At 37.6% G+C, this 12,751-nt stretch overlaps 1 protein-coding gene across 12 annotated transcripts in view; it reads right to left on the minus strand.

Annotated features, from left to right (window-relative positions):
* The window catches only part of CNTN4 (contactin 4), a 979,069-nt gene that overhangs the window by 130,783 nt on the left and 835,535 nt on the right, over positions 1-12,751 (minus strand). For all 12 annotated transcript variants that reach the window (XM_074404876.1, XM_074404882.1, XM_074404881.1 and 9 more), the window contains one exon: positions 8,902-9,052. In XM_074404876.1, the coding sequence (XP_074260977.1) occupies positions 8,902-9,052 (151 nt within the window). The remainder of the gene's footprint in view (positions 1-8,901; positions 9,053-12,751) is intronic.

The following is a 12,751-nucleotide window of genomic DNA, read 5'->3' on the forward strand; positions in this document are numbered from 1 at the left end:
GAGCAGGATAAGCTCTCTTTCTGTAACTGCATATGCAAAATTAAAATGATAGTACTACCAATAAGCAGGGCAACAGATTCTAACTAGAGCAATGATGCTCATGTTGCTTTGATGTTGTTTTGCCTCCAAGGCAGGATTTCCATTATTATGGAGATGAACTGCCTCTAATTATTGCAATAACATAATTGTTCCCCAGGGCAGAATTCCTAATAACAGAGCTGTATAGTTGTGCAGCAACTGTAAGAGATATCCTGAGGGCAGGTTTCTCATTAAGAGCACATATATAGACACTCTGCCTCCAGAAGAGAAACGGAATGCCTGAAGCAATAAACTTTGCGTTCCACACTAGGATTCTATTGGCCTTCTGGGCAAATACCTGCCATCACATTTGCTCTGCCTCCCAGACTGCCAGCGTCTTCCCACCTAGGTTTCACACCTTATATGCAACATCGAGTTGTGCAGCCCTGCACTGGGATTTCCTTCCATGTCTTACAAGAATTTCAACTCTTCCAAAAGCCTTTGGGAAGAGAGGCAAATTAGGGTTATGATGTAATTTCACCTTGGAGGCAGACATCAGTGTCTATAGGCAAGACATACGAGCATGAATTTCATTCTTATTTCAGTTGGATACGTTCACAGAATGCTAGACTTAATCTGATTACACTGTGAGGGTGAGAGAGACCTAAACATGTATTTCAGTCTGGCAAGACATGCTTAAAAATACGGATGTTTACACAATTTTATTGTGTCTTTAAAACTGAGTCCGCAATGAGCTAAAAGTACTCCACTCAAGGTAAAGTTAAGGTTCCTGAATCCAGCAGTCATGCTTGCATCATTATTTTTTTGAAGGTCTTAGACACACCAAGTGCTTACTCATTGTTGCACCTTTCTGCTCCCTTGGCTTCTGTTTGTTACTTTCTCCTAGATGTTCTCCCGCCTCTTTGAGTCTCCTCCTTCAAACCTCCCAGCAGGTGAGGCTTCCGCTCATTCTTTGAATGTGTCCGTTCCTCAGGGTACCTTCCTTTGAACCACAGATGTTCTCTTTCTATAGAACTCTCTCTGGATGAATGTATGCACTCCATGGCTTCTTATCTACTGATGAGGTCTGGATCTCTGTCTCTACTCCTGGACTCAGACCTATACTTTCAGTTTCCTACTGGACACCCATATAGCACTTATGCTGCGCCAGGCAGCGTTCTAGTGTTAAAGAATGCAACAAAACACACACAGAAGGCCCAATTTAAAAAAAAAAAAGCCTTTCAAAATGGAAGAAGGAGGCAGAAGAGGTCAGAGTAATGGAAGGGGAGAAGAACTTGCCTTTACTAGCACGAAAGAAAACAGAATCTTGGGACTCCAAGCTCACTATGCCAAAGAAAAAGTTAAGCTTGGGAACTGAGTCACACAATACTGCTTTCCTTGTGTTCCCAGACCGATAGCTGTAATTGTGCAACCCTGTGTCATAGCCTCACCCATAAGCCAGGTTCCCACAATGCTAGAAGGCCACATATCTCTCTAGATGGCCTGTGCCACAAATGAAATTCCTTGTGAGCCCCTAAATCTTGCAGGATACATATCCCTTGTATAATCTAACCCTAAAACCGAACTCCACTGAATCTCACCCTCACAATGTCAACTACCAGCTTATCTTCCCAGGGAGAGGACAAGGACAAAACCAGAAATCTTCTCTTGGCTAACCCTGCAACAAATGCGTAACTGACTTTTTCCTCAATGCCCTCTTTTCACATGTAAAATGTAGATGTACTGAGGCTGATCACAGCCTCTTAAGAATGTAAGCATCTGCTTCTCTGTCCACCTTGCCTCCCTTTTTTTTCTCTCTCACTTGCTCTTTCCCTTTTAAATACTGAAAAATCCTCCCCCTTTTGAAAAAGCACCAGTAACAGATGCTCCTGTGATGTAGGTATTTCCCAGCCAGGTCCTCAACCCTGGCTAAATAAACTGCTACCGATTGAGATCTGCCTCCTTCACTTTTCTTTTTCTTTTTTTTTTTTTTTTTTGAGACGGAGTTTCGCTCTTGTTACCCAGGCTGGAGTGCAGTGGCGCGATCTCGGCTCACCGCAACCTCCGCCTCCTGGGTTCAGGCAATTCTCCTGCCTCAGCCTCCTGAGTAGCTGGGATTACAGGCATGCGCCGCCATGCCCAGCTAATTTTTTGTATTTTTAGTACAGACGGGGTTTCACCATGTTGACCAGGATGGTCTCGATCTCTTGACCTCGTGATCCACCTGCCTCGGCCTCCCAAAGTGCTGGGATTACAGGCTTGAGCCACCGCACCCGGCTACTTTTCATTAAGCTTTGAAGATGGAGCAAAGGGATCACAGGCCAAAGAGTAGAGGTGACCTGTAGAAGCTGGAATCAGATTCACCCCTGGAGGCTCCAGAATGAACGTATCTCTGCTGAAACCTTGATTTTTAGACCAATGAGGCCCGTAGCAGAATTTTTACCTGCAGAAGTATAAGAATCTAAATTTGTTCTGTTTAAGACACAGACACAGACACACACACACAAACACAAAATGCGGCACAAATTTCAATTCTCATGGAATTTACAATCCAATGGGTGGAGGGTGGAGAAGACTGATAATAAAGTTAAAAACTGGGTAAGGTGTGGTGGCTTCTGCCTGTAATCCTAGCACTTTGGGAGGCTGAGACAGGAGGTTTATTTGAGGGCAGGAATTCAAGACCAGCCCGGGCAACATAACAAGACTCTGTCTCTACCAAAAAAAAAAAAAAAAAAAAAAAAATTAGCTGGGCATGGTGGTATGTGCCTGTGATCCTAGCTTCTCAGGGGGCTGAGGTGGGAGTATCACTTGAGGCCAGGAGTTCGGGGCTGTAGTGAGCTATAATCACACCACCACTGTCCAGCCCGGGCAATGGAACCAGACTTTGTCTCTAAAAAATAATAAACAATAAGGTTTAAAAGTTAATATGTAGTATGTGGGATAGTGACAGATACTGTAAAATATATAAATTAGGAAAATAAGGGGAGAGTTTTATATTTTTAAGTAGGTACTGGGAAAAGGTGTCTCTGGGCAGGTGACGCTTGAATGAAAATCTCCATTTGAATGACATCACCACTTACAGGCACCTCACATACAACACGCTAACAGTAACCTCTTTATTTGCCCCCATCAGTCTGGCTTCTGCTCTGTTTACTACTGCAGCAAATGGCACTGCCATTCACCAGCTCCTCAAGATGGAATCCTAGGAGTCATTTTCTTTTTTTCCTCCTCCTTTTTTCAATCCTTCTACTTACTAGGTCATTAAGTGTTTTAAATTCTACCCTTTAGTAGACTATATATTGGCCTTCTCTATTTCACTCTCAGGAGACTGGTGTGATCCACTGTTATGATTTTCTTCCTAGACTGCTTTTGGAATTGGACTCTCTGCATCCTCAACCTTGCCTTACCCTGATTCCTTCTGCATGTTGCAGGCATAGTAATCTTTCTGCAGCACACATATGACTGCACACTCCCTTGCATAAAATCCTTCAATTCTGTCCATGGTCTTCTGATTCAAGCCTAAACTCTAAAGACATAAAATACAAGGCCTCCACGATCTATTGCTGCCCTACATTTTTTAGTATTCCTTCTCAATATATCACCTTTATAACATATGCCTCAGGATTGTTGAAAAATTTATATTGATATTGTGCTACTGGGCCCCTGTGCTAGTCTATGAGCACCTTGAGGGCTAGGTTCATGTACCTTTTTCTATCTCTAGTGCCAAGCAAAGGTAAATACCCAGTGAATGCTCCATGGACTGAAACGAATTTGCTAGATTCACAAAACAGAGTCATGCTGCTATTCTAAACCCAAGCCTGTGACATGCAGGCTGTAGGTCTGAGATTCTTTCTGGAAAAATTTAGTGGCATACCTATACCTGCTTATTATCCATTAGCTTGACATAATGTATTAGTCTAATATTTAAAAGGTTGGAGGGAAATTCTCAAGTATAAGAATAAGAAGCTTTTATTTACACATTAATGAGAGTAACAGTTTACTCATTTCTTTGGCTTCAGTGAAAAGTAAAATATTTTTCTCAGTTATTTCTTTCAAGACAACTAAAGCACCATGTTAATTTTATCTTTTCTAAGCACCATGTTAATTTTAAATCTTATCTAAGCACCATGTTAATTTTAAAAAATAAACATTGGCAGAGAGTAGTTTTTCTATGATATATAATTTACTTGCTTGCCTTACTAATCCAAACTCACTGAAGATCATTTTTTCTCTTACCATAACAATTATAATCATATCCTTTTCTGTGGAGATAAAGCTAAGTATTCCCTTATTAAAAATGCTTGGAAATGACCCAACCAGAGAGAGGATGCTGACCAATGTCATCTGAAGAATATCAGATACAAGGGGGTACATTTGGGGTTGGAAAAGAATTGAAAGAAAACATAGAGTAGCCTTCCAGTGTAGAAAGGGAAGGGGGGCAGGTGGTGGGGAACAATTTGATTTGCCAGTAAAATTCCAGAAAATGAAACCAAAAAATGAGTGGAAGCTGCAAGGACATAATCTTCTAACTATTAGTTATGTTTCCATCATTAGTAGTAACCAGGGAAGGATGTGAGCCCAGCCATTACAGGGATCCTGCCCTGAAATGGAAGATGGGCTCTATGATTATGGTGGGAATTTGACATCAGCATCCGCCCAGTGTCCATTCCCTCTTCTTCTGGTGAGAGCAGCTTGATTTCTTTGGAAAAACCCCTATCCCATTCTCAGTCCATGTGGTTTGAGATGGGCTTCTCCATGTGCCTTTTAGGATTGAACAGCAGATCAGATCCTCCTTGAGTGTGACTGGTTCAGAGAAGGACACTGACCAAGGGAAGCTTATTTGATTCTATTTAGGAACTTTCAAGACACATTGGGAAAGAGGGTGAGCAGGTGGCTTCAGTAGCCATCCTACTAGCAGGAGAGAAGAGCCTGTGTGAGACAGGAAGACAGCAAGACAGAGTCCTGATAAAACTGTGTGAGCACCTGAGCCCTGTCATACCTACAGTTGCAATCCATCCCGAATCATCTTCTCAAATACATGAGCCAATGAATTCCCTTTTGTCCTTAAGCCAGTTTTAAGTTGGTTTCTCTTACTTGCAACCAAAAGCATCCACCCCGGTTGATACAGTGGTTGGATAATGACTTATAATTCTAGGATTCTAGGTTTTTTTTTTTTTTTTAATGATTCAGCTATTTCTGTATTTTAATGTTTTTGTTTTTAATAGGTCGACTTCAGTCTTACCTGCCTCAAAGTAGCTTCTGCCTAAAAACTAAAAGTAAATAAAATAATCAACCTTATTCAGTTAGTGACAATTACTCAATTCATCCAAATGATTCCAACTGCTTTCATGGTGACTAGAGACCTCTTCTGAGGACTAAATCTCTTGAGCTGTGTGACAGGTCTTCCCCATTTTAAATGTCTGATATTGCCTACACTGATTGCTGGAGACATACACAAGACAAGAAGAAATGTTTTACGTTTATAGATATTCTACCCAAGAAGAATGCTATAAAATTATTTGAATTTTCAATCTTTCATTTAGATGCTTGGATTAACATAGATAAGGCTAGTGTGGATATGCTGCAAATTTTCAAAAGAATGGGAAGCCAAAATAAGAAAATATTTAAAACATATTTTTAAGATAACAGACATGTTAATGTTAAACCAGTGTTTCCGAATCTCTATATTCACATAGCTAACTACAATATCACCATACGGTTAGATGAGATAAAACCTTTTAAATTTTTGACATGTTGCTTCTAATATCACTACTGTAAATTCATTTGTAGGCAGTTGATTAATTAAAATTGAAATTAAATGTCAATACGTACGAGTTTAGCAAAGTCTTTCAAAACACAGAATCTAGGCAGAACATTAATAAAGAGTGCTTGATCATAAAGTTTTGTTTCACTGTGTTATGCCAGTATTTTATACTTAAGGGATTAATAATCTCTTTAATCAAAGGTTAAAGACTTGCCTTTTGATTCCTAAGATTCTACATCTCAAAAGAGAATTAAGGCTAGCGAGGTAGTGTATTAGAAATTATTACTGAATGCTGTATAGCCAAAGAATTTTGCACTTTGTGTTGGTCTACCAGGTTAACCCTTTCCTAAAATAGGGGTTCTAAAATGTTTTTACTCATCAGTGTCACCTACGATTGCTTTAGCTCACTCATCCACTTAATTTTCCCTCTTCTCTTTCAGAAAGAAATGAGAAAAATGGCAGAATCTCTTCTCTGCCAATGAGAAAACAACTGTAAAATCTTTCTTATTGTTCACCCATTTAAGAAATTATGAAATGCTGCACTTGCTGTGTCTTTCTCAGAAGTTAAAAACCAGTAGCTCATGAAGTCAACTTGGTCTATAGGCACATAGTTTATATCGTACATCCATCAGAATAAAAATTAGTTGCTGACATGTAAAAGTTGGAAGTTCAAACAAAAGTCTAGATTTCTAGTTTCTCTTGAAGAACAATAAGATGGAGAGGCACCTGACCTGAGTCTCCATATGGCTGAGTGGCAGGTGTCTCCCTTGGATGGGGCACACATTCAAGTCCCCATCATTCCCCTGTATACTACACCTGGCCAGTTTTTCAATGCATTTGCATTACCAAAATCATCACATCTGGTTAATACATTCTGAGTAAGGTGGGAGGGAGGATCAGAACTGTGAGAACACAGTACTCATGTGGAAAATAAGTGCTAATATTGATAGTTTGGGATTAGCCTGGTGACACTAGTGGAGGTGGAAGTGATAAATAGCAGGAATTGGATAATGATGGGGAGTTTCCTCAGTTTAAATACATAGTTTAGTGTGAAATAAATGTTGAAGCATATTTGAACCCTATTAGTCAAATCAGAAATTTGTGGTAAGTCAAGTGGTAGAAACAATCAATTAAATTCACTTATCATATGGAATTCTTGATACTGACGTACTATTTTTCCAAAGGTAATTTAATTAGCTTATAACAATAGTTAAGCTGTAGCAGTGGTAGGCAGTCATTAATACTGTTCAAAATATTAGGTAGTCTCTTTTCTTCCAGGCACATAGTAAGATTATATTTCCCTCTGGGTTGCAGGAACATGTGACTTGTGTTGGACAAAGAAATGTGAATGAAAATGCAGTGTTGCACTTCTAAGCAAAAGCTTTTTTTTTTTTTTAATTGCATTTTAGGTTTTGGGGTACATGTGAAGAACAGGCAAGATTGTTGCATAGGTACACACATGGTACCGTGATTTGCTGCCTTCCTCCCCTTCAAGCTTTAAGAACCCATGCACGTTTGGCTCTTTTCCGTCTGCAATGGCAGTGTTCCAGAGCTTGTTGGTCCACCAGCCTGGCCTTAGAGAGGAGCAGAGCCCCCTACCAGACCCCTGATGTGCATGGGGTATGAAAGGGAAATTGCCTTTTGTTGTTATAAGCCAGGACTAAGGGTTGCTTGTCACAGTAGCGCAGCTTAGCTTCTCCTGATTGACCTACAGTGTTATTATAACTTAATTCCTTCATGATTTTTAACATGTCTAACACCCATATTATTTCCTTAATGTCATTTTAAAATTAAAACTTTTAAAACGTAACCTTGTTCTGAGCAATACATGTGGTACATACCAGTTATATTCCAACTATATTAAAAATAAATACATAACTATTAAAAGTAATCTCATGTACCACATTTTAAGAAACACTGAAGTAAATAAAATAGAAAATGAATCTCATGTTAAAGACTGCAATATAAACAACTGTGCTATCAATTTTCAAGTTTGGGTACAAATTTGAATGCTATGTCAACATTCAATGAACTACACTGCTTTCTTGATATACCAGAAATCAGAAAAGGAGGTATACTACGAATTTAATACATGTGCTACTCCGTAGTAGATAGCAAGTGTTAAAAAAATACCTGTGAATACACCATTTATAAACCATATCAGGTTTGTTTACAAAAACCGTTTAAATGGACACTGTCATCATCAGATCTAATTTGTATATGCAAATCCAAAGGTGTACAGGTGTAAAGGGTATATACATACACATTTTGACAGGCTTCCTTCTTGCTTTCTTGAGTAGTTGACCTTTAGCATTAATTAAAATCATTATATTTACAGCTGGCAAATCCTGTCTTATAGGTGACAAACAGAGTCATGAATAATTACAATTTTGCAACAGATTGAGTAGATTACAGAAAAAGGCAGGGGATATTCTATAGGGGTAACAGCCAAGAAAAGGTCTTAGAGACACCTGCCATTTCATGCAAGCTAATGTAGCACCTCAAATAACTCCTACATATTTGCATTGTATACACTACATGCATTCTAGATGTAATTCACCTATAAAAAATATACAGATGAAGAGTTTAGATATTAGAAAGAAAAAACCTGTTGTCTCAAAAAGATGTAATTTAAATAAAAATCGAGCATAATAATCTACATGAAGAATGAATTTTGAAATTAGAGATAGCCCCCAAAAGGGAAAAACTAACAAGAGACATAATAGCTACTGCCAAATAATTGAAGGATTCTCATAGCAAATAAGATATGGGCATAACACACGCCAAAGGAGTTAGGATGGGAAAAGGTGGGCAAATCTACAAAAATTTCAGGCTAAAATCAAAGAGGATGTTTGTAACTGTCACCTTAAGGCAGCTCTGGCAGTCTTCACAGGGATCATGTGATCTTTCTCTGGAGGGAGTGCTCTGTAGAATTCCCAAATCCAGAAGGACTATAAAGATCAGGAACTCACCACTCATCCTTCCAAAGCTTCTATTCTTTTTTAACACTTAGTTCAGGAATAGCAGATAGTAACCCCACCTTCCCCTTACAACTATTAATAACAGAACAACAAATTATTACAGGTAAACCAAATATTGAAAATAATTCAAGATAGTACCTTTCATTTTCTTTTAATATGTCCCTTCCTTTCTTCCAGGTGTAAGCAGGTTTTGGAGATGCTTTTGGCTTACACTCGATGACAACTTCACCTCCCACTTTGACAAGAGTTACTCTTTTCAAGAGTGTTCTTGAAAAATCTGGACCTACAGCTAAAAGATGGTACAAAAAATAATTATTATTCAAGACAGCCTTCCATGAGATAATTCCTTAGTCTTTTTTTTTCTCTAATACACTTATTGCCACCTTGGTCACCAAAGGGAGGAAGCTAATTTTTTTAAAGTATGTAGCACTATATGTTTTGGTAGATTTATTATACCTGAGGTATAATTTGTATTTGGTAAAATGTACCATTTGTGTGTGTATAGTTTGATGAATTTGGTATATACCACCGTGAAGATCAGGACAGAATACTCTCATTTCCCTGTTGAGGGATTCTTTTAAAGAAAATTTATTCTATGTCCAAGTGAACAAACATTTTAAAATTTCAGAAAATCAAAAGAGAAAGAAACAAAATTAGGAAATCCATAAGAAATTTATTTATTTATTTTTATTGTGTAAGTTAAAGGATTCCCTCTCTGCTACAGTCACCACCTCTGCTTCATCCCATAGCACTCTGTTCATACGTGTCTCCATTAGTGAATTAGTTGAACTGTCTATATCGTCACCCTCTGTAAGCGTCTCCTTAAAAACAGCACTTTCTTTAGCTTTTCACTACAAGTGCCTAATGCAATGCTTGGTTCATTTAGGAGAACTGTGACTTGCTTTTTGAGTGTAATTATTGAGAAAGTTCTATTATATGCTTACCATTAGTGTTCTAAAAAATTCACTCATGCTAACATCAGTAACATGGTTATATGGAAATACTATTAAAGAATGATTTGTTTGCTAAAACAAAAGATAGTATCCTCACAAAAGTAAAATAAAAAACATCTTCCTGGAAAATATCTATTTTCTTCTGAGTTAACTGAATTAATGTGCAGGAAGAGATTTTGGAATGAAGGATTCATTTCTTGGAAACTTAATTTTATCGTATTTTAAAACCCTGACTCACTGCAGTTTGACCTGCTGGAATTTAATATTTAAGACCGTGTTGAATGTAAAATTTAAATATAAACCACAAATTACTTAAAGGAGGACTGGAAGTGTGTGTTACATAAATGCAGGGGCTTCAGGGGTAATGAGGGCCAATTTTTTAAAAGCACCTAAATCATAGGCTAATGATCTTTAAAAATGAAAACAAGCTTCAGTGGAAGCAAGTTAAATCTTGATTATATTCATTTGTTGTGGAAATACTTTCAGTAACTGCCTAGAAACAAATAAAGATGGAAAGGTTGCATTTTGATGGGACCATGCAATGTACACATGGGGCTGGTATTATGATGAAAAGGTAAAATTTTAAAAACGAATCTAGTAGGTAATTGATATCTCAATCTGTTTACCTCAGATTTATGAGGGGAGTCTATAATTCAGGGAGTAATTCAATGACAATAAGTACAATTAATAAGTAGCATGTAAGTACAGGTGTACAGATGTTTTTGCTATAATGAGATAAACATATTTCTTGTATGGTCTGCAAAATTACATAATAAAAATTGTAAGGTTTATGAAAAAGATAAGGTCAGGACACACCTACTCAATATTTATGTAACAATATTTATGTAACAAGAGCACTACAGAAACAATAACCATCCTAGTAAATATCAAGCATAATTAAATATAAACATGATGAAAAAGATAGGTTCGATTCATAATAAATATTACAAAAAATACAATGTGTGTATGTGTGCACACATGAATGAGAAGGTAGCTTGATGGAAGAAAGAAGTAAAAGTTGAGATTGCTAAGCTATCAAGTAAGTGCAAATTGCAGAAAGATTGAGAATTACACGATAAGCACTGCCATGTTAGAGTACGCGACCAAACTGCGCCCAAAGGAAGAATTTGGCATGCATGGGAATCATGTGCAGTAGGTATTTTCCCTTGGCTAGCTGTGTTAATCTGTGGTCCTGGGCTTTGTGTTTAGTTGCTGCTACTTAGTAAAATATCTGAACACATCTCGCGTCTATGTTATACCGACACCATTCCCCTACTTACCAATTCCACATAAGCTAATTTATGTCACAGAAAAGGGTTTCGGCAGAGCAAACTCAATGCAAACTGCTGACTTGACTCAAAAATTAAAAAATAAAAAAATAAAAAGTCAAGTATTCTTGAAAAAAATTTTAAAGGGTATTTTGTGAAATAGAGTTACAAATCTGTATCATATAAAAATCCCTTCTTAAAACTATATCTTTCTACACGTATGTATTTTTTATCACTTTAGGCAGATATTTTTCATCCATTCAGGAGGAATTCTGCAGTTGCATTTGAAATGAGTTTACATAAATCAAACTGTGCACAACACATGGGCATATTTGTCAAAAAACTATATTTTGCCTTTACAAGATTTGAAATAGCATATCAGACACACAGAAACCAGAAAACACACCTTTCAGTTTCAAAGGCATTTGTAATGTACTATTTGTGTGCATATAATCTTTTGGATATCTTAGAGATAAGACTGGCTTGAACATCTTTCACTAATAAAAATGGAGTTAAAAATTCAAGTCCGGGCATGGTGGCTCATGACTGTAATCCCAGCATTTTGGGAGGCTGAGGTGGGTGGATAATTTGAGCCAGGAGTTTGAGACCAGCCTGGCCAACATGGCGAAATCCTGTTTCTAATAAAAATACAAAAACTATATGTGGTGTTGTATGTCTGTAATACCAGCTGCTGGGGAGACTGAGGCATGAGAATCACTTGAACTTGGGAGGTGGAAGCTGCAGTGAGCTGAGATTGCACCACTGCACTTCAGCCTGGGCGACAGAACTAGACTGCGAGTTAAAAAAAAAAAAAATCAAGTTTTTGTTTGCTCAATTTACCTAATTAGCTTCTGATGTTATCTAACCCTGCAAACCTATCAGTTGTAACCATAAACTGTCGTACTTTTAAGGGAAAATTGTCAGAACTTCATCAGTTTTTGAATACTTGAGCCATTAATAGATTTCTTAACACTCTGCCATTTTGTGACCATCTTTTGCACCTGAGATGTTGTTCAGCTTGTAGGATGGTGCTTTTTCCTATTTGTACCCTTGATTCTGATCCCCAAAAACTGACCTAGGGGAGGTTTGAAGGAAAAGTGAAAGGGAACTGTCCCATATGACATTCACAGAGAATGAGGTTTTAAAAGCCACTGGTAAAGTCCCCAAAAGGGCACTATTAGAATCTAACCTTTGCTGGCACTTAAAAACTTAGTGCACATGGAAGTGAAACTTCAGTAGGTTCCTAGTAGATGAGAAAAGACAAAACCAACTGTCAAACTACCCCTTAAGTCTGAGAGTAGCTCAGATACTGGGAGATCCTCATTTGCTATATTTATTATACTTAAAGGATAATATTTCTCACATAAACTGCTAGAGGGCACCACTCCCTCAGTGTTAGAATGAGTTTATTATGGGACCTCTTCTATGTGAGAAATGCAACTTTTATTATTTATCAATGATCTTTATTATATTAACTTTATCCGTGAGAAGCATCTGGCTGAGAGAAGCCCTTTTTGTAATTCACAACTATTTGTTTTTAGTGAATTAAATGACTTTTGGTCATTTATCAAGAGTATTTTGAGCAGCCAACAGAACCCCTCAAAAGCAAAAGTTGTTTCTGTTTGTTTGTTTTTTGCCTTTGCATCATTTCTGAAGGGAAACAGTAGAATGATAACTCCTTAAGTAGATATGCAGTGGCAGTCCTATTTGGGAAATATATGGATATGATGTCTTACTATATTATTGAAGAAGAAAGGATTATGATGC

Source organism: Saimiri boliviensis, chromosome 8 (genome assembly GCF_048565385.1).
Source record: "Saimiri boliviensis isolate mSaiBol1 chromosome 8, mSaiBol1.pri, whole genome shotgun sequence".
NCBI classification, from domain to species: domain Eukaryota; kingdom Metazoa; phylum Chordata; class Mammalia; order Primates; family Cebidae; genus Saimiri; species Saimiri boliviensis.